The following is a 27948-nucleotide window of genomic DNA, read 5'->3' on the forward strand; positions in this document are numbered from 1 at the left end:
TGTCTGATCCAGATCACTCATTCACTGCATTTAAGCTTTCTTAAAAGCCCATAATTGTTTTTATAGGCAATAGAAGGAAATTATCTGCACAGAAGAAAATTATCTGTAGTGTTTTTACAGTACCTGTATTAAGTGAAATAATAATTTAAACACCTCACTATTGCCTTTCTCTTTCCCTCTATTTCACAACTTGCTTGTTCAATTACATCTCTAGCTAAACTCTAAGCTTTGGGGGTAATTTTAGGTTTTGATGGAGCACTCAGCACACTTTTGGATGATAAAAAGTAACTAGTATAAACAACTTAAATGTTCCAATTAACTGATGAGTTTATGAACATCAACATACAGCAGAAGATTTAAAATAAGAAAATACAATACTTTACAATCACATTCACTTATACATTCATATTAATATACTTCAAGACTATAATTCATGGTGGTGAACAAAAGGCTCTCTCTAAATAAGAAGTATCAGTTATTAAAAAGGCATTTCTAGCGTTTACCAAATGGTCAAGAAACCATATATAAGAGCTTACAAAAGTAAAATCCGTAAATGTAAAATCCTGAATGTTGTTCATTACAAAGAATCTCTTACCGGATCTAGGTTCTTAAAAAGAAGAATGTCCTTGCACGCTTCCTGCAGTCTGTTTCTTTGATCATCTGTTTTAGGGTGAATAATCTGAGGGATATAAAAGAAAAACCTTTAGAGTGGTTATCATACAGCAGCACTAGCTGAAGGACTGAGCTAATTCAGCTAAGCATTTCACACAATATTTCGGCCATTCTTCATAACACTTTCATTTCAAAACCTTCAGGATTTAAATAAACATGCAGTAACGACATTATATCACCATAGCATTAGCAAATGAAGCACTGCTGTATTTAAAGTAACAAGATCTTTACATTTGTAGAATACAGTTCATCTCTGCAAACATTCTGGATACCTTTATCTCAACTATTGCTGCATAAATATTACTCTACTACTCTCTAATCCTATTTGGAGTACGCATGTTTTTCAAAAAGCACCAGTGTTACATTTAGCCATTTGCCATGACTACTTCCCAAAGAATATTTTGTGAAAGAGTATTTGGGTTAAATTTATATAAAAAGTTTCACAGAGTCAATAACAGACTTGACACTATCCGAGTGAACCAGAGATTTACTATATTACTGATGTCTGGTTAACGTATCAATCAAGTTGCTGATTCAACTCATATGCTTAAAAAGGTATGCTAGATTTCAAAGCTGTGATACTATAGGATGACCTTTTTGACAGTTGCACAAGTGAGAAATTAGGTAGAATACAAACACTTAAACTTATCTTAAAAGACACACTTACACTATTTCATATCAAAAGCTAAGTAAATCTTTAAAACAGTGATGTAAGTGAAAAATAAATATACGTCACCAGTTATTGCATTGTACATCTGAAAATCTTAGCAATTTTATAATTTACCTCTGCCTTATGAAAAATACTAGAATATTGAGGAAACTAATGTGAGATTATAAGGGTACCAAATAAGTACGTTCAGGAGCAGGCACTCTCTGGGCACATATCATTGCACAAAAATGTTTGGTTAATAGATCATGTATCAAAGGTGTGGTAATTTAGAATAATACTCTCTTCAGGTCCTACATGGGTGACTATTGCAGAGAATTTTTACATGTTCCTTTAACATGAAAACCCAAGAGATTATTAAAGTATGTTATAATAAGGATGCTTTTGGAAAGGAATGGTAATGCTGGTTACACTTTTCTTCCTAAATTTAATGCCCGAGAACTCAAAAAAAGTATTTTACTCAAAGCATTAAATACCCTAGATTCTGCGTCGTCCTCTTCCTCATCCGGATTGTAAGCTTCTGCACACACTGAAATAAAGAAAGTACAGTCTTAATTCAAAGTACAATGATGTTTCAAGAGATTTACAGAACAGAAACTGCATCATGTGGCACAGTAATAATATGCAGTAATTTAACACACTCAACAGAGAATCACTGAAGATACTGCTGATAGGGTCCACAGCAGGTCATCTCCAAACTGCCAGTAAAACAAAGCTACACTTGTATCATTTTTGAACATGACTTCTGTGTTTTAAAAGACCTCTAATATGCTTATAAATTTCTCACCTAACTTGTTCTAAGTGATCTTACGTTACTATCTGATTTTTTTTTCTGATGCCTAAAGTAATTCTTTCTTGTTAGAATTTAAGCTATCCATACTGGATGCAGAGATCAGATCATCCCCTTTGTCTGTGTAAGTTCAAGCTGGTTTGGGATTTTGGGGTTTGGTGGTTTTTGTTTGGGTTTTTTTTTGTTGTTGTTGGTTGTTTTGGGGGTGGGGGTTGCATACTTGAAAACTTTTCTCTCCTATCTTTTACTTTTTAGGGTAAATAATTCTGGTTCTTCAATTTTTCCTTTAAGTGGCATGTTTTTCAAATCTCTAACTATCCTCATTGCCATTCTCTGAACTCCCTCCTATTAGCCCTATCTTTACTGAAGTGCAATGCTCAAAACTGGACCAGTATTTGAGCTGAGCAAAGTACTGAGTACAATGGAGTAATTAATTACTCCATACATTTTGCAGGCTATACATCTTTTTCATCCATACCTTTTTCACAACTGCTTGATTATGTTTACTCATCTAACATTCATGACTTATGGATCATTTTCAAAACCCACTGCTTAACCAGCTGTCCTGTATCCTGTATACAGCTATTCTGCCTAAGTGTAGTACCATGCACTTACACCTATTAAATAGCCATTTCTCCAATGTGTCAGGATCCTTTTCAATTCTAATCCTGTTCTCTGGCATCCTTCCAATCCATTCTCAACCTTGTGACAACTGCAAATTTAATAAGCATACTCTCTAATACATAATCCAGATTATTACTGAAAAAGCAGAAGTGTGTCTAAAATAAACTCTTGTGGAATATACACATGACAGTGAAAGCACAGTAGCTGCTTGGTGGTTACTGTATCCAACCCGTTTTGCAGCTATATCCCATGCAACTTACATTAAGAGACTGCTTGATGTTCCCTAGCTTGTTTATAGGGGAGTCTTGCGAGACAGCATTAGAAGTTTACTGAAGTGGAAATGTAGGACGTCTGCTCCTTCTCTTTTAACCACAAGTTTTAACCAACTCCTTATAGGGTATTAGATAGTTCCAATAAGCCCATGCTGATTGCTGTTTGTTGCTTTCCTCCAGGTACTTAGAAAATATTTGAATATTCATCTGTAATTTCTCTAGGAACAAAAATGATCTGTAAATCTGTGATATGCCTCGTCCCTCCATAGCTCTCCGACCCTTTTAAGGATCAGTTTTTCTACTTTTCTGTTCTTTCCACACTCTCTTATTTTTCTTCTTCAGATTCTCAATGGTAATTGCTAACACGCTGAGACTGATTTAGCCAATTCTTACAGTTTCCAAGTGTAGAGTGCCTCAGGCACAGCTAACCTGGGAACACCTAAGTATTCTCTGATTTGTCCTTTCTCTATTCTAGGCTGAGTTTTCCATTTGCTCGTAATACCACTAGTGAAGACTCATGTGGATCTGTTAAACAGTGGAGCAACACTTTCCTGGAACATGCTCTTACCAGAAATATACTTCTAGAACAATTTCTGTTACTCGTCATGTTCTTTCTTGTGCAGTCTTTTCTTGTTTGCATTTTTTGTCATTGCCTTCTTTGATTTTTTTCTCTATATGTTTTGCTGTTCTTTTGCACTTGCTCTGAATAATCCAAACTAGTTTTAATTTTCTACATAGTTCCTTCTTGTGCTTCATATAAATGAGGTGCTTATATTTTAGACAGATTTATTTTACTGCGCTTTTGTCCTTCTCCTGTGTGGCCTCAGTTTGCATTCTTTCTCTTTAGATTTTTTTTCTTTGAGGAACAGCCAATTCCTTTAACTTCTTTTCTCCAGACTCCCTTCTGAAGAGATTATGCCCACAGTCCTCTCATATCTCCTTGAAACCTGTTCTGATTCTTTTACTCACCCTCTTTCCCTTCCTGAAAGGTGAGCTCTGTCATCCCAGGGTAATTCTCACTCAAGCTGCCTTTTCCCTCCCTATTCTTGAACAGTTTCTCCCTTAGACTTGGTATCAAATAGAACAGGTTCCCCTTTGATTGCTTTTCCCAACATTTCAAAATTTGGTCCAAAGTCCTTTGCAAAAACATTGTTTTATGGTACTATATTTACTTTAGTCTTGTCTGAAATAAACTTTAGGGGATTTTATTTAAATAGCAATAACAACAACACGCCAAGTAAGCGCCGTTACCCATCGCAATGTAAATCACTACTTCGTTTCAGCTGCTATCAGCCTCTGTGCCCTAGTACATGTTTGTGTACATGGGAGTCAACAAATCTATATTACAGTACAGCATGCTGCTGCGTGTATGAATAGTCTGTCTCAACCCGAGGTACAGTTCATCCTGTCCTTTACCTCTGATAAGACCTCTACATGAAAAAAATTATACAAACCAGGAATTTCATTTAATAGCTTTGATGTTGTTACCCCAGAATTGACAGGTCTCAGAGAGCCTGGCTGAACATTTAACAGCCTTCCAGACCACACAAAAGAAACTTAATTTAGCCTCATCCATGCCCATGCTGAATTATCAGTCCCTTTCACATAGCCTAAAGCAGGATCAGTCCAGAAAGAGAGACTGTTCCTGAGGTCTTCTGTGTCATCTAATGTCTCTGGTCTAACTTCACTCTTCTCTGCTAGAAGCTCATTTCAGTCAGTCTCATCAACTATTTTCAGTGGGTGTCCTCATTAAATATTTCTTCTTTATCACTGCTCACAGACAATCTATTTGAGAACTGCAGTTTCTCATGGCTATAGCCCATCTGCTCAAATGTTAAAATGATTTATAATCCGTGATGAGAAACTTACTTTTCTGGTTACAATTCTGTACTTATTTTGCCTTGCCTTATCTTTTTGCCATAATCAAGGATGCATCTTTCATTAGGATCACAACTTAAAGATTATACCAATGCTGTGACAGATTCTCCTTTCCTTCATTGTTTGTTTCAGTAGCTTGTCTTAGACTTTATAGTATACTCATTTCTAAGTGCATACCACTAGGTCTCTCATGGAAAAACTCGATACATTTTACTTCTGTTCTTGAAATATAGTCTCTGACATTACTATAGTCCACTGAACCTTACAACATGAACACTGGGGTTTGGCACATGAGAATCCCAACAACATAAAATTTTTAGAACTAAATGAGATGCCTCTTCTGTAGACATCCACATCTGCAGAAGTAATCTGGATTCCAATTACAGTCAACGGAGAGAAACCAGCACAAAGTGATTCATCTGACCTGTATAACATGTCCAGATTAAGATGAGATTAATGAAAAATGTGACTAATTGGCTGAGATAAATCCTATCCCTCTTGAGATGAGCCCTGTTAGTTATAACACAAGCTGCAAGACTGGAGCCCTACTTCTCCCTTTAGTCCATATTTCTTGGAAAAAAAAGAAATTCATAATCTGATGATGACGACAGTTTGCTCATGCAATAGCACACCTTCTTTATTAATTTCATATATTCCAGGGAGACAGTCTGTGGTCCCCACCTCTTTTGTCTAAGGCTTGACTGGCACCACAGACATTAATTATTCTGAACTGTTCCACTGCTGGTTGCTGCAATACTCAGCAACCAGCAATAGTGTTCAGCATTTTGTTTTTCTACCTGTCCAGTTCATTCCACACAGTACAGGGTGACTTTATCATGCACAAATGCCCTGCCGCATTTCACTACGTGTCACTGAGGAATGCAATACTCATCACTGCTCAAAAAGCAGTCCTAATACTAGTCTTAGTGACCTATTTCATCCCATGCATAATTATGGCATTAAAAAAAAAATAGTGATATGTACAGCGTTTGTATTCCTCCATTGGTTGCCACGCTCAACTAAGTGAAACCATTTTTGTTCAGTTTTTCCAGCTGAGGGTTACATTTCACATATAATTCCCCAAGATGGACACAAACAAGCCCAAATACATCAATGCAAAGTACTTTTAGGAAAAATCTGAATTGTCAAAGGCAGTACGTTATTAAAATGTACATGCACTGAAAACTGCACACAAATCTAGATGGATTGCTTTGTCAGCAAGAAGAGGTAAGCTTTTACAATTTCTAACTCACCACTCCAAGTAAAGTCAATTTTTTTATTTTCACTTAGTAAATATGTTTTATACTCAAAACCAGAAATACAGTCACTTCAGATACGAATTAATGCTGAAATTAAAATTAACATACAGTCAGGAATTTTAAGATCATAAAAAGTGTTAGTTGTGTTCTATCAATTCCTTTGATGTGTCAGGAAATAAGCTATCAATAATGAAATGAATAAAAATTCATATATAATAATGTATTACATTCAAAACATGGCAGGAAAACCAATCAATATGCATGTGCCCTTTCCAAAACACAGAACCCCTAAGTCATAAAGCATATTACAAAGAATTTTACAAGAGAAAAAGGGCTGTGGAAATGTTTCTTCATCCCATTTAGGGCAAATCAAGACTACAGTTTTGCCAGCATCACTATCAGGCTGGAGCATGAAAACAGACCATCTCTAGCCACTGTAGCTACGTCAGCAAGCCATGAATCCCTACAAATATCCCTAACTATGACTGCTATGTCCTCATACAGGAAGAATGTCACTTCCTTGGTTTAGCTGTATGAAAATGCTAATGTGACTTAATGGCAGCATGAGATTTTTTCCTATTTTGTCAGGACATACTTCATCTACTAAACACAGATTAGAAACATGGTGCACAGGGACTCCTTGCACAGCAGGTGGTAGGTCCAAACTATACCACAAATACTACTGGACCTCCAAAGTTTCTGACACAGAAACCAATTTTTTAACATCTCACCAGTTCCTACCACTGCAGGAGGAACTAGAAAGAGAGATCTGTGCCCCAAAATCCCAATTTCATAAATACTTTTTATTTAAGCAAAAGCAACCCTGTGCGGTGGCAGCAATGAGAAATAACTTGTCATGGTCTCTGATGCTTGTAACTATCATGTCCCAAATTATTTCTAGACCTGGTTTTGACTGGGCCGCATGGAAGATGAAATTGAAGAGCTGTAAGTAAACATATGGACTGAAGAACAACCCAGAGAAAGGAAATCAATTTTCTCCTCTGAGCGCACACAATACAAGATAAATTTTATCTGATTCCATGCATGGTATAATAAGGCAATACCAACTGACTCTGCTGCCGAGAACCACCATTTGTGCAAAACCCTGAGACTATTTCAAGCAGTTAAATTTAGTTTAAGCACAAGCTAATTTGGAACAAAGCATAATCGCTGGGGCTATCATTCCCAGTGATACCGTTAAAAAGAAGGCATCTGTGAAACGCCTACGCCTGATAGGGTCAATAAACTGAAACTTTATCTAGGCATACTTATGAGAATAGACAGAATGCCTGATACCTTGCAATTCTGTGTTATTACTATTTTAGACATAGAGCATTTACATTACAAATGTTATCCAAACCGGAATAAAAATATGTATGCTCAGAAAAAAGGCCTGGCAATCAGACACATGAACATTCTTGAGATTTCCACACATGGAACAAAATAAAAATTGAAGAAATTCCCCTCCAATCTTGCAGATTTATGGGGTAGTGACTTTTGAGTGGTGTGCTACCTAACACAAATCACTAAATGCTCAGGACAGCAGCCTAAAAATACAAAGCTTGGATAAAATCCAGGCTCTTAATTATCAGGAAGATGGCCTTCAGTTCATTAGGCAGTGACTGAATCGGAGTCCTGGGAGCACTGCCAAGACAGTCTGAAGATCAGCTGCTCACGAAGAACAGTTATCTACTCTTGCTTTCAGTGCATGGACTGAAATTCTCCAAAGATTGTCTGACAGTCATGAACACATACCAAACACCAGGTCTGTGCTCAGCTACGCAGCTCAATGGCAAAAGCTTTTGCCAGAGTCGGAAGATCTTGCTCAGCCTGCACTACATGCTTGCAAGAAATCCAACACTCACACAATCAACTTTTCTACAGTATTTTCTCTTGTCCATATGCCACCAATGCGATTTCTAATGAGTCAAACTTAAGGATATTTCCTCCAGCATTTCTAAGTAACATGAAGTGCCTAATATAACATGCAGCATCTTGAATGAGGTCCATGCCAGCAGTGAGTCATAGAACCTCCCAAGGATTCTCTGTTCAGTAGTCCACATGGAGTTTATTCATATTTCACCAATCCTCACACCAAAGCAGGGATTTAATCAAGATTGTACTGAACACTGTGAAAGCCCATTGGAAGAAACACAATGGCCCACACAAGACATTTTGGATAACCTTATCCCAGTTGAGTTATTCATGCGTGGGCACCTTTGCACAAGTTCCTTAATATTATTTGATATATAACAGTGAAAATTGTGATGTGTTAGACTGCAGTACACTTCCTGTACTCCAGAGGCCAAAGCACTCTGCATCACAGCTAGCACGCTCATTGCTGGGTCAAAGATGCGCGCTCTTCCCTGAAATTATAGGGATTTGAATCACTAAATAGGCTCCTTCACAGAAACAGCATGTTCAAACTTCACCACAAGTAGCTGAAGAGACTTCCCTATTTTTAAATAGGGAACTAGAAAGGGGCTTTAAGTCCCTACGGTCTTATATACTACTCAGTCCTCTTTCTAGTCCTATTTCAGTTCTTTCCATAATCGTGTAATTTGTCAAGATGGAGCTAAAAAAACAACCAGGCTTCTGGCTGACAGTAGGAGACAGTTTTGCTTGGCTTCTCAGGAAGTGCTTGACTTCACCTGGCTGGCTAGAGAAAACCCACACAAACACACATTACAGTGTCCAGAACACTGTAGGTAATTATTAAACAATAAAATCATTAGAGGAGCAAGATGCACTTCCACTAGAAGAGTTTGCCAGTATATACCATGTACTGTACTACTTTATAAGCTTTCCCAATATAGCATATAGAATAGCATAATGTATAGCAACATACTGTACTCTGATGTTGACTTGTATAACCTTCTGTTCCCATTCTCATAAGAGTCCAAGCAGTTCACAATGCTACAGTGTGTTATTTGGGACATATCTGAAATATGCACACATATTTGACAAAGTCTGAGCAGACACAGAGCTCTCTGCATACATTTCAACTTTATATTGGCTAATACTACAGGATAAAACCAGAACAGCTCTTCCTCCCTTATTTAGTGCTTCACAGCCATCAACTACAGATTTTTTTTTTTCCTTATTGAAAAGTCAGCATCAGGAAGATCTCAGAGAGTGTGTAGGTTATTTTCCCACTAGAAAACTCATCCCCTACATAGAAAGTGAGCGAATATAAATTACAGCAATTAAGAAAACATATGCTGAAAAATGCAACCTAATCTTTTTGCCGACTCTGTATCTGCTGTATACAATCAGATTTAATGCTATTTTACATGAAAATAATTTTCAGGATTCTAAATGTATTTCAAATACTAAACAGCTTTGAAACCTGATTTGCTACAAACATTTTAAAAATTGAAGCTATGACTGTTCATCTCCAGAGCCTACATCCTGAGATGTACATATTTGCATTTTTAAACTAGTAACGTAGAAGTACAGTTTAAGGAAACTATATGTAATGCAGTAAACCACAATGGCATCTTGTATTTACCCAAAATTAATTATCTGTCCAGTCTGACAATGTTTGTAATTTATACTGTACGTCATGTCAGGTTTCATGTAAGAGAGCCAAAAATGATAAAATAGTTGCTGTGGATTTTTACTGAGCTATGTAAACTTCAACAAGAAACTACTGAGATGAGTTCCAATACATCTGAAGACACATTTAAGTGGTCAAAAGCATACTTAGCCACTTCTTGAAAAAATACCATACCCAAATTTTTCAAACTTGATGACAAAATTATATATATTGAATACCTTAAAAGAAAACAGAAATAGACATTCAAATGAATTTGTTACCCATTTATCTCTTTTAATGGCTCCTTTGGTTTGTCCACTTATGTCTTGCCCTCAATCTTGTAAAATATCTGAAAAGGACGCATTAGTTTTGGTTGTTAAATGAAATGTGTGTATTTGGGGCTTAATTATTAAAAAAAAATATTTTTAATGATGGGTTAAACATGAAAGATGTGTGCAGAAAGACACCACTGAATTTACAAACCTAGCAGAGTAGAACATGAAACTATTAATGTAACAGAACAACAAAAAAAAGAAAAGGGGGGGGGGAAATACAAGTAGAGAAAAACACCAGAAAAGAAAGTAGTAACATTTTGGGGTTATGATAAAACATCGAAGGTGAGATGTAAGAATCAGTCAGACATAGGACAGGGTGGGTAGAAAGAACTTGGAATTATATGCAAAGAAAGAAAATGCTAAAATCATAGAAGTATGTATGTGGTTGGGTCTGTGTGGCAAGGTTTTGGTAGCGGGGCAGCTGCAGGGGTGGCTTCAGCGAGAAGATGCCAAAAGCTTCCCCCATGTCCCATAGAGCCAACACCAGCCAGCTCTAAGACAGACCCGCTGCTGGCCAAGGCTGAGCCCATCAGTGACGGTGGTAGCGCCTCTGGGATACCAATTTTAAGATGAGGAAAAAATGGCTCTGCAACAGCAGCTGGGAGAGAGGAGTAAGAATATGTGAGAGAAACAACTCTGCAGACGCCAAGGTCAGTGAAGAAGGAGGGGGAGGAGGTGCTCCAGGCATCAGAGCAGAGATTCCCCTGCAGCCCCTGGTGAAGACCATGGTGAGGCAGGCTGTCTCCCTGCATCCCATGGAGGTTATGGTGGAGCAGATACCACCTGCAGCCTGTGGAGGACCCCACGCCGGAGCAGTGGATGGGCCCGAAGGAGTCTGGGACCCCATGGGAAGACCAGGCTGTAGCAGGTTCCTGGCAGGACCTGTGGCCCGGTGGAGAGAGGAGCCCATGCTGGAGCAGGTTTGCTGGCAGGACTTGTGACCCTGTGGGGAACCCGTGCTGGAGCAGTTTGTGAAGAACTGCAGCCCATGGGAAGGACTCATGTTGGAGAAGTTTGTGGAGGACTGTCTCCCATAGGAGAGACCCCACACTGGAGCAGGGGAAGAGCGTGAGGAGGAAGGAGCAGCAGAGACAACATGTGATGAACTGACCACAACCCCCATTTCCCATCCCGCTGTGCTGCTCAGGGGCGGGGAGGAGGTGGAGCAAATCAGGAGTGAAGTTGAGCCTGGGAAGAAGGGAGAAGTGGGGCGAAAGTGTTTTTAAGATTTTTTTTCTTTTTTTTTTAATTTCTTATTACCCTACCTTGATTTGATTGGTAATAAATTAAGTTCATTTTTCCAAGTTGAGTCTGTTTTGCTCATGACAGTATTTGCTGGATGATCTCTCCCTGTCTTTACCTTGACCCACAAGCCTTTTGTTATATTTTCTCTCCCTGTCCAGCTGAGGAGGGGAGTGATAGCGTGGCTTTTGTAGGCACTTGGTGTCCAGCCAGGGTCAAACCACAACAATAAGTTAAGTAAGGACATACAGAAAGGGAAGAGGTGAAAGAGACACTCTTGTCCAAGGCACTTTAATGTACGGGAGGAGGGGGGCACCTATGCTGTGTAAAGGAGCTCTTGGAAAAGTAGGAGTAGAATGAAAAGAGCATAAGAAACAGAATTCAACATGGGAAAATGAACAAGAGATCTCAGTTCTGCCAGCAGATCACCAGGTAAAACAGCCAAGCACCACCCCAATTTAATAGGACTGGGGTGAGGAGGGGGGAAAAGAGAGGGACTAGTGGTACAGACTGCAAGGTTACCAAGGCTAATGAAACAAAAAGAAGGTGATTATTTTATGGAACCACATATTTCTGGCTATTTTACATCCTGGTGTTTTAAAGACTAAGACACGATTTTGAGAGTTAAAGGAAGGATGTAGTAAGGGAAAGAAAATGGTCAGGAGTGACACACAAAGAAAATAATCACTGATGACAGGACATTAAAGATATAAAAGGATTGAAGAAAGCAGGCAAGAGAAGGTGACCTCCAAGCCAAAGACTCATGCAAAGAGTGACTGTAGCTAGATTAGGGACAAAGCCAAAACTATTGGCTCCAACGAGCTTGTCTAAGCGTCCTGCCAGCGGACTGATTTGACCAAGACAAGGTGAAAAACCTGCCAATACAAGTTTGATCAAGCAAAATGAGGAAGGTACAGGTAATACTAAGTCCAAAATACTCCTAGGAACCTTTGGAATGATGTCTAAGTCATAATTACAAGAGTTCCTCAGAGGCATGTGTCAAAACCAGCGTTCCTATGTACAGGGTAGACTTGATTTGGGAGTGCAAAATTCAAACTCAAGAGGCTTCACTGAAAAGCCTGCATCCATATGGGATTCAGAATAGTAAAGAGTAAACTGAGGATAGGCACCTAAAAAAAGAGGTGGAATCATCCTTTTAAAAGAATGGCTGCTATAGCAAACTTACCTTTGCTTTTCACAGCTATGGGGCCAAGGGGAGGAAGCTTGAAAACACCTTTCCCTGTTTTCCAGAAGTGCCCTATATTCTACATTACAACATACTCTGTAATAAGATGCTCTTCATTCGTCCTGGGCCCAGGCTGTTAGGCAAAATGAAATGCAGTAATAAGCTGCAGGAGCTTGTCTCCTGGAATTTTAGCACGCTGATTTTAGGTATGTTGGTTTTGGCTGAATGGGTAAGTCACAGTCACATAATCCTCTATGTAAGAAATATGATAAACCAAATTTACTAAACAGGTTCCAGATAAAACAGAAAGACAGGTAGACAAAAAACATTATGGAAAATGTTTCTGCCAAGTTTTGTAAAGTTTGATTTTGAACATCTGGCTTCTCAACAATTCCAGAAAACCCATTTAGACTTTTTCCTGACAGGATTCTTTTTAGTTAGCCAAAGGAAATTAAGAAGACAAATCATAACTATGAAATAACATATGCTGTTTTACTTTTTCATAGTCAAAATATAAACTGTTGTTATGAAATTATAGTGATAGTACACACTATGGTAAGAAAGCACACATCCAACATAGCAATCGCTACATGCTCACCTACATCTGTAGTGGTGCAGACAACTATAACAAGCCAAAAGATGGACTACAAATATTACCCTTCCAAGACTGGGACTGTAACCACCCTGAGAACAGAGATTACCACACTTAGATGTCTTAATAATAGAAGTTGTCCATAACTGTGTGACTACTTACCGTTCAGAACAAGAAACAAAGCATCAAGGTCTCACAGAACCAGTTAATCTTTTTCTAGATTAAAAAAACCCACACAAAAAAAGCAAACAAAAAACCAAACCCAAAATCAAAACAAATCCCCAAACCTTCACTCGTTCAGCTAACGAGCTGTCACTACTTGGAACTAATACTTCTCAGAAAGTCCTTAGCCAAAGGTAAATCCAGGCAGTGTACTCTGATGACTGAAAAAACCACATCTTTATTCCCAGCTTTCTAAACACCTTCCACCCCTCCCACACATACACATTTGGTACCATTATGAACTAAACACTACTGTATTCAAGAGTCTGAATGGGTGAACACACAAACCCATGTGAAACTAGCTTTTTCCTGCATACTCTAAAACTAGGTTTTTTTCTTCTTCTATCTATGGATCTTGCAGATGTCCACAGGGCTGTTTTGCTCTCTCTTGTTTTATACTATTATAAGAAGATGCAAAAAGGCTGGATGAAGTGTCAACGCACATAGGACACTGCAAGTTGTATTACTCTCTTATGCTGGTCATCACCACTTAACTCCATTTTCTCAGTACCTACTTGAAACCACACTGCACTTGAAGAGAAGCTGGCTAAAGATGAACCCAGGAAAGCTGACGTAAAGTATGCAGAAGATCATTGATGAACACCCGGCAATGTGACCTCAAACAGCCTCAGACAGTTGTTCTAGACTTCCCAGTCTACTCCATACCCAAATGGCTGTGATGACAAAAGCCCACTTGTCCACCTGCTGCTGACCAAGGAAGATTGTGCTCTTTCCACTTAATGAAGAAGGGACCAAAGTGATCCAAGCATGAATGGCCTCCAGAATTCTGCAAAAGATCTCTAATAATTACATCACATTATCTTGGAAAAAGCTCACCACATCTCCACAAAAGCTTTGCTGCTGTGTTCTAGCCCCTGCTCCAGTATTCTCCATTTCTTCAGAATTCCTTGTTTTGCACAAACCTCAACTCATAGTCTCTCTTAACATGCAGGATCTCCACTGGGACCAGCTCTTGCATTCCCCTGCACAATCACAACCTTACATTGTTTCAGCAGAAAATGAAACTGTCAGACAACAGGAGAAAGCTCATGAGTGTGAACACAGCAACAGAATCCACACCAGAAAACCTCAGAATAAAAGTGGACTTTCCATTTTGAAAACAAAACATAAAATTCATGCTTCTAACTTGGTTTCCTCTTGGTCATCTATACACACAAAACAGATGCATACTTTCAGGGAAATAATATACACATGAAATTATTCTTACTGAATGGATGGGAGGAAAGATTTTTATTTCTATCTTTACTTCATGAGGAGAGATTACAACACATGCCCCCTCTGTAAACTACAATTCCTTTAAATGTGGAGGGGAAAAAACCACAGATCCTAACCTGAGCCAGACATCTTACATTTACTGAGACCCCTATTCTAGGAAATCATATATCCCAGGTGACCACTTTTCAGAAAAGCTCCTAGAATTACAGCACAAGTTAAACAAAGAGTTAACATCTCGCTTTGCAGGGTGCTAGAATTCAGGCTTACAGTTCAGTTTTTTTCTCCTTGGAAAGGAAGTACCTAGAGGTGCACTTCAGCAACAACTCTGTTAAATATCAAAAGAGAATAGATGAACCCTTAGGGTAAGGCAAAGCAGCATCTAGCTTCTTCAGCCAAAACAGTCATTTGTAACAGAATGTTCTTTTAGAGATAAAACTTAGAGGGAATAATTAAGGCCACAGAGAAAGCTGAAGGAACCCCAAGGAAATTGTATTCCTTTATAAATGTCCTGTGTTTAAGCAGCAGTGCTAAAGAACTTATTGATTTAATTTGTATACAGTTCCCTTGACACTTCTATAAATTTCAGGTTTAATGATTAAATAATCATTCAGTGTAAAAGTTACTAAATAGCAGCACAGCTGGGAGATAACAAAAATATTCTAGTTGAATGAACCAGACCATTTCCTGGCTGAGGTATCCACTGCTGATGTATTAAATAAAACTATTTTAATTCTAAAGAAATAGAAAACAATTAAAAGCAATAAAAATTAAAAGCTACAGTGTTAAAAATGAACAGTGCCAGGCTTGGAATACTATGACAAATTAATTTGAAGGTACTATTTAGTGTAACCATTTATAAATCAACGTGTGTTTTTTGTTTTGGTGTTTGAAGGTTTTTGGGTTTGGTTTGTTTTTACACTCTCAGGAGCCTTTCAGTGTGCTGACCTGTAAAATTAAGGAAAAGTTACTTACAACTAGCTGATGCTCTCAAAGATGCGCAGTACAACAAGCCAGTGTAGAGATCATTCAAATCTGGTGAACATATTTTACCTTAGACTACCCTCTGAAGAGGCACATGCACCCAAACCTCCCTTGTCCTCATCCTCAGCCCTCCAACAGCACAGGCTGGGCACCCCATGCTCAGGGAGCTGCTCCCCTAGAATGGCCCTAGGAGCCTTGGTGGGCAGCTGCTGACCACAAGCCAGAGCAGTGCCCCAGCAGCAAGGAGGACTGTCTCCTGGGCTGTATGAACAAGAGAAACATTGCCCCCCTCTACTCCATTCTCATTAGACCACATCTGGTGGTCTAATACTGGGTCCACTTTAGGGGGCCTCCAATACAGGAGAGACATTGATAAACTGGAACAAGCTCTGTGGAGGGTCACCAGGATGGTCAAGCACTTGCCCTGTGAGCAGAGGCTGAGGGAGTCGGGTTTGTTCAGCCTGGAGAAGAGTCAGCTTTGGGGGACCTGACTGCAGCCTGGCAGTACCTATGGGGAGGTCACTGAGGCTCTGCACACTGGTGCACGGTGGGGAGACAGCAAAGGCATGAGTTGAAATAAGAGAGTCTCAGACTGGATATAAAGAAAACTTTTCAACATGAGGCCAGTCAGGTGGTGGAGCTGGTTGCTCAGAGAGGTTGTACAGTCTCTCTCAGTCCCTGGAGGTTTTCAAGAACCAACCCTCAGCAACCTGGTCTGATGTAAGAACTGGCCTGCTATGAGCTGGAGGTTGGACTAGAGACTTCCTAAGGTCCCTTCCAACCTGAATTATCCTAAGATCCAGATAAACTCCATTACCGGGAAATTATCTTTTTTACTTTGAGTTCACAAGAATATCCACATTATCTGTAGTTCCAAGTTGTTCCCCTGATGCCATTAATTACCTGGCATAGGGTATCTGAATGGTTATCAAACAGAGCAACTACAGAACCACTTTAGAAAGTCTCACAGGCAAGCTCAAGGCTTTTCAGTCATCACTGAGTAAAGGGCACATCTGATGTTACTGTTCTTGAAGATGGGTGTAAAAATTGGAGACAGTCTCTTTCAGATTTTGGCCTGGGCCTGTCACAAGGGAAGTGTTGAGAACCTGAACAATAGTGACCTGCTTGCTGGGTAGATTTATCACAGAAGACTGCAACGAAGTCAGAACTGGGAGTAAAATCTAGCGTGAAATATCACAAAAATTCAGCACACCACTAGTCATAGGACACACTGACGCTAAGCAATTGACCAGAAAGTAAACCATTAATTCACAGGTAGTATAAACTAGAATGTATTGTTCCAAAGTCAACAGATGGTCAAGTGAACTTTATAATCTGTGATGATACTAGATTTGCCTTTTAAATGCTTTTCTTGAGAACCAGATGCATGAAGAGAAACCGATAACATGGAGAAACTGAAAACTCTGGTTAAAAATGGGATATACAAAAGAATGATCATCAAAATATGGAAAAAATATTTCCAAATGCTTAATGTGAGCAGCATCTACCTTCAGCACGCTGGTGAAGACTGCAGACAGCCAAATGCATAAGACAAAAATGCTATCAATTTTAGCCCTCAGCATATTATTGGTGTTTACATCCCAATGCTCCTAACAGTTTAGAGGGACCAAAGTTCACTACTGTTTTATGGTAAAAAAACCCCTTCTGCTTCTCTGTAGTTCAACTGAAGTTATCATTTTGCAGATATTACCTTTAATTTAACTGAGGCCTCACCTGAGGCTCCTCACCCTGATAAAAGCACAGAATGAAGCAAAAGGAGAAAATGTACAACATATCCAAGAATGGCCTGCAAATTTTTGAAGGAAACTAGGACATTGTCCTGGTGACTGGGGTGTGGGGGGAGGGGAAAGGGACCCATCATATGACAGATTCTTAACAAACATCAGAATGTTTTATAGAGGCCAGAACTCTGAAACCACCACGTCCTAGTGAGAACAGCAGCTACCATGAACCTTGAGGCCACACCCTCACACCTAGAGTACCTCAAAGAGATATTCTGGAAGGAACATGGGCTTCAGCAAGGTGTCCTGTTAGGCAGAAAAAGCTGGATGAAGACAATGCAAGATCTCCATAAACTGCTATATTTCAGAACAAACAGAATCTAACAAATTGCAAGTCAGAATCACAATGATGAAAATAAACACACACCTTTTTTTCCAGACTGCCAGGCATTTAACATCACCAGGACCAAAAGAACTGCACCAGAGCACAGAAAGTCCACATTCATAAAAATATGTTTCCTCAGCAATTCTACAGCCAGTGAAATGGCAAAAGATAGCATTTCTCCTAAGAAGGTCAACTGATTCCAGAATGACCCTATTACTGGGGAGCAACACCGGAAGTACAGACAACTGATGCAGAATGACCATGGGATCTCCATATATTTTAATTACAGAAATCTTAAGCTAACCTTCCACTCACCTGAACATAACCTGACCTTACTGTCCTCTCTAGCATGACATGGAGAACACCCAGCCAGAGACACTGTTGCAAGAGAACAGAGGGGAAAAAAAAAAGACTGAGCCCACATCCTGAAGTGAGATACATATGTCTGCCTACTTCACCATTAAGCAATTGAACTGAGGCATCCAATACCAGTGCTGGCTGAATTACAGAGAAGACTGGGTCCTCAGTATATCCATCAAGAATCCAATAATATACCAGATGCAATGAATGACCATTGCTCTTTCAATACCCATAGCTCCTTTTCCCTCTTCTTGAATAACATACATTTCCAAATGACCACCACCACCACCCACCAAAGAAAGTGCCCAAGAGAACATTAATTTTCATATCCACATTCACATCGTAGGGACTGTATCACAGCACTGAGGGTCTAAGTTTATTTCTGGTGTCGAGGAATCAATGATGAGGCTGAGAGAATACAGTACTATAACAAGTTAAACTCACTTTCTTGAGCTTTCTTGCACAAAGTGCTGTGTGTGACTACTGGGAACAAAGTGCCATTTCTACAGAGGTATCCCCAGTTGGTGCCAGGGGATCTGAGAGCTGAAAATCACACAGTTGCTGAATTGGAGAAAGCTGATAACATGCTTAACGTCTTGGTGTATATTTAATAAGCCAGTGCTATGGAATCAGTGTCAACACACAAGATTCATCCATATTACAAGACTTTGTGGTAACTCTATGAGCCCCGCTGGTCTTATCTTTACCATGACAAATCTGGGTAAAGAGACAGGCACCTCCTTGAGAGTCATTTTAGGAATGGCATCCCTATCTGTTTGGTCCCAGAGGTGCAGAGAGTGGTGCTGGTCCCTGGCAGTGACCAAGAGACTCACTGCAACCTCAGACACCTGAGCCAGATGAGGCCTTCCTGGCTTTCTCAGCTCCACTCCTGTACAACAGACACCTTATCCCTTCACTTGCTAAATTTGAAAGAACAGCAAATAGAACACTTATCAGACATGCATCGCTTTCTAAGTAATAAAAATACTTCACATATGGATCAAAAATGGAACTCCATGGAATTCAAAATGGAAGTCTCACAGCAATAGACGTAAGTTATAGACATTACTGCTTTAAACAAAAAGAGGACACAGAATAATCCACCATGCAGAAGAAAATCTGACTAAGCAGAAAGCGGTTCACCTCTGCAAAGTGGCTGGAGGAGCGGACATGTCCCTGAGCATGTTACAGCTCATGCTGTAACCCACTCTTCCCTCAGAGGTTGAGGGATGAGAACCTGTAGCTTCCTAGAGGTACTGCCAAGGGAAAATAATGATGTGATATGCAGTGAGGAGGAGTATGTATACTGCCACTGTCAATGTTCACTTAGAGTATCACCCACAGGAAGACAGAATTATTTATTGATGATAACAAAACTATCTAAAATAGACATAAATTCCTACTCTTACACCCAGTAAGTAAAAGGCCCTTCGTATTTTCTTTTATTCTTTTTCAAGAACAGTTCAGAATAAAGTGTTTGCTATTACGCTGTCACTACTGAAAATCTAATGACTTAGAAAAGGCACAGTACAAGAGGGAAGATAAAAAAAAAATTCAGTGAGCTGCTAACAAAAGGAAATTTTAAGATCCTCCAGATCATATAAACCCATTCATAAGTCATCGGCATACTACACTGACCTTTGAAAATCAGAAATGTAAAAAAAAAAAAAAGAGTCAGTCAAAACTTGGTTAAGTATAAATATTACCACTTGTTTCAGTGGGCACAGCAGAAAGCCCTCAGAGTATTTTAGGCCTTCATGAAGTTAAGTATTATTAACATAATACACCTATAAGGATGAAGCCAGGTAATAACTATAGGACTATGTAAGATTTAGAGACACCACATAAAAGCACTGTACATACAGCATGGGTAGCCTGTGGGATCCAGAGAATGGTGGATACACCATATACAGAGCCTCCGCTCCCTCATACTCGTGCATCTGTCCCCCGTAGTCCCCAGCCATTCCTTATATCTGCAAGAATATAATAGAAAGAAGAGGCATAACAGGGTGCTTCAAGACCGGAGAGAAGATGGGAGCACATGGTTCAGGGTCTCCACTCCTTCACCCAGGCACTACCCAACGACTCCAGGCCTTCAGTTCTCCATCATGACGAACAAACATCTAAACTTTAATGGCCATAAGGGCATGGTGCAAAATGCTTATGTTTAATACAGTTTTTAGAAGGCACGGGGACCACTGCTAAATGGATTACAGTTACAGGCTCTTGTTCCAATCTGTTTTGTCATGTTTATCACTGTGATTATATACTGTGCTAAGCATAAAAGAGACAGTATGAATAAAATTGGATTTCTTAAGGAAGCAAAGATTGAAAGAGTTGAAAGTAAAACAAACGCTGAAAAGCCTAAGAAGAAAATTTTCTAGTTACCAGTTTTGTTGCCTGCAAAGAGAAATGAAAATTCTAATTTATATTCCCCAACATCCATGTTAGAGGTAAACAGAAACAGCATACGGTTTCCAGGATACGTTTGTGGCTGTATCATCTAAAGGATCAACGACTCAACTGGAAACGGAATGGTAAGTCTTCATTGGACATGATCCTCCATAAAAATAAGAGGACAATATGAAGAAAACAGTCACAGCGTTCCCACTTCAGTTTGTGTAGAACACAAAATAAAACCATAGGTTAAAAAATCCCAAAAGTTCTGACATTAAACGTTTGTTTAATAGAGAAAGAAGTGTACATGCCTATCCCAGATGGCTGAGAACAAAGAGCTTCCATTAATCCAGCCAGCCCAGGGCTACATTATTCCCTTCTGTTAAGCCACTTATGTATGTTCTACCCACTTGCATCAATGTGCAATTTCATAACCTAATCATTAAAGTGTGTTGATTTTATCTTCAGAAGGGCGGGCAGTGGTAGTTTTAACTTTGCAGTCATGAAACCAATGCAAGGAAGCAAAAAGGAGAAGTTTCATTAAAAAAATAGTATTCATTAAAAATGGCAACATGGGGACGTAAATACAGAGTTCCTGCTGGTACCACTTGTATGATAAATGCACTAAGAAACCCAGTAGTCAGACGTGATTGCAACCAGCCTATAAATAGATGCAATTCCAATTGCTCATACAAATAATGTCTTTTAAAATGATCCATCAGTCACGTTGTGTTCTGATTAAGGAGCCCTGCATAAAAAGTGTGAACTGAAAAGAAATACCCCTGAAATATGCTTCCTCTCTTGCACAATATGACCACTTGCCACCTCAATCTCCATCCAGCTGAGCACCTTCTTTCTCACCAAAATTGGTGGGAGATACTTAGCACTTTTTTAAAAAAAATAAGGTCTAGTCCTGAATATATAGGCTTAACGCATTCATGATAGAAAAACATAACTCTCAATCAGTCAGTTTTAACTTTCAGTAAACAAGCTTTTTCTGCTTAATAATTCAACCTTAACATGGAGCTTTTAAACACAAGTTTTACAGCTATTTTATTACATATCTGATCACTAAACTAAAATCACATAACACAGAAACTGATTTTCCTTCAGCCTTGAAAATACCACAGATATTGAAAAAACTTTGCTCAAACCCCAAACACGAACTACATTATGGTCAGAGACGAACCACAAAATATTACATCCTAAAAATTATCTGCCAGCAATTTATGGGTGTCAGAATTATGGGTATCATTGGCATTTTTTAATAACCACAATTATGTAAGTACAGTTACCTAAAGAGTTGTTTAATAGGATAAACACATTCTGAAACTCAATAAACTTCTACTGTTTCTGAAAACTAAGGCTGGTTCTAATTCACTCTAGAAAAATTTGAAATTCAAACCAAGCATTTCGAATAGATGTCCATGCACTACATCACAATTTCAAGTGGTTTTTTCCCCAACTCAATCACCATAACAAAATAAAAAAAAATAATTGGTAAATCATTGCCACAGCAACTGACAGAGAAAGCCAGTTAGAACCCCTGAAACCTTGTCTGCTCTTTCAGAATGAAACTTAAAATATAACACAAACAATAGAAACTTAATAAAAATAAAATAAAAAAAATTATATATATATATATGTCTACCTGCCACAGACGATGAAACAGACGATTACTTTAAGCACAACAAAATTAGGATTCCACAAGAAGTATTGACAAAGAAAATACATAAGCAATTGTACTTAGAAAATAATACATAAATGAACAACACTATGTGATGAAACACATTACAGCTTTTAGGCAAATTTAGCAAATACTGTTACTTATTGTTTTGTATCTATTATTAAATATTTTTTCCAAACAAATTATTTTTCAACAAAATCATGAACATACCCCATGTTCCACTTAAAGCATCTGTCACGGTTTAAACCCAGTCAGTAACTCAGCCCCACACAGCCACTTGCTCACTCCTCCCTGGTGGGATGGGGGACAGAATCAAAAGAGTAAAAGTGAGAAAACTCATGGGCTGAGACAAACACAGTTTAATAGGTAAACCAAAAGCCGCTCACACAAGCAAAGCAAAACAAGGAATTAATTCACTCCTTCCCGTGGGCAGGCAGGTGTTCAGCCATCTCCAGGAAAGCAGGGCTCCATCACACATAACAGTTGCTTGGGAAGACAAATGCCATCACTCTGAACATGCCCCCTTTCCTTCTTCTTCCCTCAGCTTTATATGCTGAGCATGAAGTCATATGGTGTGGGATATCCCTTGGGTCAGTTGGGGTCAGCTGTCCCAGCTGTGTCCCCTCCCAGCCCCTTCTGCACCCCCAACTCACTCGCTGGTGGGGTGGGGTGAGAAGCAGAAAAGCCCTCGACTCTGTGTAAGCCCCGCTCAGCAGTAAAAAAACATCCCTGTGTTATCAACAATTTCCAGCACAAATCCAAAACAGCCCCAGACTAGCTTCTATCAAGAAAATTAATTCTACCCTAGCCAAAACCAGCACAGCATCTCTCTACACTAACAGTTACATAGTCTATATATATATTCTACTAGCTTTACCTAATTTAAAGAGTTAGAAAACATAAAATATAAGGTTGTGTGCACACGTGGCCACAAAAACTGTACGATTTACTATTATACAGTTAGAAGACAAGCATACATATGACAAAAGCTGTGTGTGTGAGTACGCACATCTGAACGCGCACACATGTATTAGTCTTTTCTCTACTTCATACACTATCCTCCATCCACAGACACACTCTAAAGTATTTTGAGACTCCCATAGGCTGACTATCAATCCAGACCAAGATCTCTCTGTTCCATGTATGCTCTTATGCTAGAAGGGCAGGAGGCCACTATTCTGCAAATCTAAAAAAAAAGTCATTGTTTTAAATTTTCTTGTTCCTTGGAGGCTCTTGTAGCTCATTCCAGGCACATCATGCACAATCATTTAGAGAACAATTACACAGACTTAATTTTTAACTTTTTATTTATTCAGGACACCATTTACACTGATGTTCTGTAACATCACAAATGCCCAAGCTGTAATTCCCAGTGATCTGGGGTACAGTCCCATGTATATTTGTTTATGATCTCCAGTGTGTCATGACCAGTTAAAAGTATTTATGAATTCAATTAACTGCTTTTCATGCAAATTTGTCAGGGCAGCTTTTTGTTCTATGTCAGGTGACAGTAATATTCCATCATTGTGGGAGCCAAAGCATCTACAGGATTTAATTTATTCCTATTACTTTCAACTTTAAATCTACACAGTTTCTTGACCATTCCACAGTCAAGTTGTGCTCAGGAGATTTTAAGCGACTGACATCCAAAGTCAGATGTGAGGATACCACGAGCCGCACAACCGCATCAGCAAGTATAGAGTATTAGCATAGCGATACGCACAGTTAACACCTCTGTCAAACTGCAGCAAACCACTCGCTAATATCAGGCAGTCTTTGTCTCCTTTCTGCAGCACAGCTTTTATGCCATCATGCATTTTCATCTTCCCTCCCTTTGAGACCAGGTTCTTTGCAGAGACGGGAATGTGCACAGTGCAGGAATTGAGGATGTCTCACACCCAACAAGCACCGCTGCCAGGCACTTGGTGGTAGGCATACCACAAAGGATTAGAAACCCCACTTAGTTCTTTCTTTTTGACTGTATCAAGTGCAGGCTTCCTACTCTCACTCTTCCAGGCCCTTACTAACCTGGCAACACAGCCACTGTCACACTGTGTTACTCCTCTCTGTCTCTGCTTTGCTACTGTGACAGCTGCCTGACCACAGTTCTCCAACAGCCTTTTTAGTATTTTTCCACACCATCTTTCACATGTGGATTGTGTTTGTTGCACTGATCCATAAAAATTGTACCACTTCCCTTTCCTCATTTTTGCAGCAGTCCAGTTTCTTGGGTGGCATATGAGAGAAAGCAACAGGGTTACATATGGGGCTTATTAAGATGAAATATGAGGCACTCCATACTTGTCCTTCCTGCATGGTTTGACTTGAGCAAGCAAGAAATTTAATTAGCAAAATGTATGCTCTTCACCAACATGCAACAACGTATTAGTATCATTGGGCACTACTGAACCACGACAGCAATTTATATTCTCCTCTACAATTACTCACCAACTAACTGATCCCAGGAGCATACCTCAAGAGGATCTTTCAGATTAGGATCTCATCTTTTTCAGTGTAATTATGCCACACAGTAGGCCTAAGTAATTATTTTCTCTTTTCTTAGTTGTTTTGCACCTGAAGCATTCCTCCACACTGACAATGAGAAAATGTGATTGACTCCATGTGATGTCCCTAAAAATCTTACAGAACAGCAGGTAAGCCTTACATAGGGAGCCATTTTTTGCCATGTTTTATGAAAAATACAAACACACACACACAAATTTGTCTGCCAGTGGCTGATTCTTTGACTTGGTCTATTTGAGCCTAAACCCCAAACTGGTCATGGCTGACATTCCCCAGGAATATATTCCCAAATAGCTAGGATAAATTGTGTGGTTCTTTTAAAATAAAGAATAAGGTTAGTGTCTGTCTTCTCAGTAAACAAAATGTCTGAAAAAATTGTGTCCTGTATGACTATCTTTGCACAATACCAAAGTATATTACTATGATGGGATAGACAAAAAATGAATAGAAGAGTAGATGACTCTGCTCTAGACCCATCCAGAATAGGCGTAAAAATAGTTTCCAAACCAATGCTAGTAGGAGAAAAAGGAAAAAAGATGCCTCATCCTGTTGCTCACTGGCAAGAATATGAGGGAGCAGAAAATAATTCTCAGTTATGACTCCCCCCTTTCCACAGAGTACACTTTTGCTACAGTATTGCTCCACTCCAAAGCTGTATTTCCAAAACACAGACTGTGATAGCAGGAAAGATCAAGGCTGGCAAGTAGATGTTGAATTTATGCCTTAAAAGATGTACTCATCACTTACTAGACTGCACGCACAGGAATTTTAAGGGTATAAACTCCCATTTTTGTTGCAGTGCGTAGCTGATGTTCAGAATGAAAGATGGTTTCAGAGCCTGACTGAAGCCTTCAGATTGGGCCAATGGGGGCCCTTCTTGTGTGACTGGTTATTTGAAACAATCTCCAGATTTTCATTATTTCGTTTTGTATGGAGAGGAGAAAGAGCTAGTGTTCCCATGCAGCCTGACATTTAACAAGAAAAGTAAGCAAGGCTTTAACATTTCTACTTAAAATGTATTCCTCTGACAAGTTCGTTTTCCTTTATTTTCTGATCAAGTTCTGTTACCTATTCTAACTATGCAATACAGACATATATACAATTTTCTTCCTGAGTGGATTGTGGCATACAGCAATTTTTCATCCTGGCACGCTCATAATAATTATTCACAATAATTGTGAAGACACCAGAAAACAATCTTTCTCACTTTCACACAAAATAGCGATCGGAACAAGAACAGGAATTATTCACCTTTTTGTTATTGATCTACATCACCAGCTAAAAACCAAAACCCTTTAGGATGCATTGCACTAATACCACAAAACTCTATTATATTTAAATTTAATTTTCCCCTAAAGAAGGGATTTAATTTGGGTGAGAGAGATATAAGGAAGAAAAATATTTATAATATTTATTCAGATAAATTTCTGAAAGTAAAACTCATGAGAGGTTTTCAAATTCATGTTCAGTACTTCTACAATTTTCTTACAAACTGTATACAAAAAAGCTATGTTACCCTGCTTTACACCCACACACACGTGAACACCGCTGCCATACAATGGCCAGATTCTTCTCCATTTGCCATATGATCATGCACCATGGGACAGAGCAGGACTTCTTGACTTACAGAGTCAATGTAAGATCGAACCAGAAGGAGAGATCCTGAGTTCAAAATCTATTAAGGAGATTCCTCAATAGTAAGCTAATAATCAAATGGGACAAGTGGGAGTAAAAATAGTACATGCAGAAGGATGTCTTTAGTCACTTACTGCAATATGCCTTGCAATGTTCCACTGTCAGTTCATGCTGCTAAAACACAACTAAGCACAGTACAAAACCCAGTTATTCATGCTTTTCTCTTCTCCAACTGTTTGCATGCAATGATCACACAACCATTTCCATTAGTTTCTGTATATAATAGTAAACCAAACAAATCTAATGCACAAAGAGTGATGAGCTAGGATCTGCAAGTGGTAAGACACTGTATATAATAATAGTATGATAGCAATAGGGACTTGCCTAGCACAGTTCTAAGTAACCCCATTTGAAAGAGCGTACATACACACTAGATTTAAAAATTAGACCTCTAGTTAGTTTTCAAGCGGGAATACTACTCAAATCTTTATCTAGAAGAGAAAGCAAGATCTGAAATGAGAAAAATGGGCATGGGCTAGTGTTAAAGAAAACGAATATGGTTCTAAGATAGCAAAAGAACCCTTACTTGTCTATATCCTCCAAATTATGTTGGAAAAGTGGATCTGAGAGATTTAAGATAAAGACACATGAAGCAAAGATGCAGTGGAACAGGATTATGTGGTGGCAGGGGGGTGGGTGTAGAAAATAGGCAGCGTCTGATGGCAAGAAAGCCTCGGCCTTGTGCTTTGACAAAGGAAATTTTGTTTAAACAACTGAGAAGTACACCCCACAGCTCAAGGCAACGTGCTTCCTACGAAACATACGGAACTGACACAGAGTGTTTAGGAAGTAAAACATCAGGCTGCTGTTCATTTTATACAATGTGCATAAACGGCATCTGGTGTTTTAAACACCCCAGTCCTTAGTGAAGTTATTTAACTATATAATTTTCCCCTTTCTTTTGACTCCACAATATTTAAAAGAAGCAGTACTTTCCAAATATTAAGCAAAACTTGAAGGTCAAAGGCCAGGCTGTTCATATTATGGTGTTGTACAAGAAAACTTGCTAGGCAAAGTGTTCCACAAATACTGCTATTCCATTTTGAACAACTCACTAGGTAAAACATGCCTTGTCTTATTCATCTCATCCTCCAGACTAATCTTCTACAACACGAAAGTCAAACCACATGAAATCACAGATGGAACAGAATTGTTTTGGAAAACGGGTAAGCAGATACTACAGCTTACAGATTCATGATCTATCACCGACAGTGGAAGTAGCATACCTCCCTAATCTAAATACAAATGTTGAAGAACAAAATAGCACAGCAACCAAATTTGAGCTTATCACAGAGACAGATGCTGAAATATGGTGGAGAAAAAAAAAAAAAATCAGCATTATTAAATAATGACTATCAATACACATCTGCTCCAAAAATAATTCTCAAATCCTTCCTACTTCTTTAAGTAATGTGCATACTCATAAAAAACCATAGCAATTATTTTATTTCTTTCAAAATCATGAGTTAAGAGCATGCTGCTAAAAGCATCGGAAGATTATTAGGTTCTCTGATCATGTTTAGATTCTGGGGTGTGTGCTGATTTTGGCTGAGAAAGAGTTAATTCTTGTCAGTGTAGCACTTGTAGTAGTCAGGGACCTTTCCAGCTTCCCCTGCTCTGCCACGTGGGCAGGAGGCTGGGAGGGGCGGGGCCACAGCCAAGACA

The 27948-nt window shown here is 39.0% G+C and overlaps 1 protein-coding gene across 1 annotated transcript in view; it reads right to left on the bottom strand.

The window, feature by feature from the left end:
- PRKAR2B (protein kinase cAMP-dependent type II regulatory subunit beta) overlaps positions 1-27948 on the bottom strand; it is a 94533-nt gene that overhangs the window by 21552 nt on the left and 45033 nt on the right. Inside the window, exons 3-4 of the mRNA XM_075081370.1 lie at positions 1816-1868; positions 596-679 (exon numbers count right to left, since the gene is read on the bottom strand). Of these exons, the coding sequence (XP_074937471.1) occupies positions 596-679; positions 1816-1868 (137 nt within the window). The remainder of the gene's footprint in view (positions 1-595; positions 680-1815; positions 1869-27948) is intronic.

The sequence above is a fragment of the Phalacrocorax aristotelis genome, chromosome 1, assembly GCF_949628215.1.
Source record: "Phalacrocorax aristotelis chromosome 1, bGulAri2.1, whole genome shotgun sequence".
NCBI lineage: Eukaryota > Metazoa > Chordata > Aves > Suliformes > Phalacrocoracidae > Phalacrocorax > Phalacrocorax aristotelis.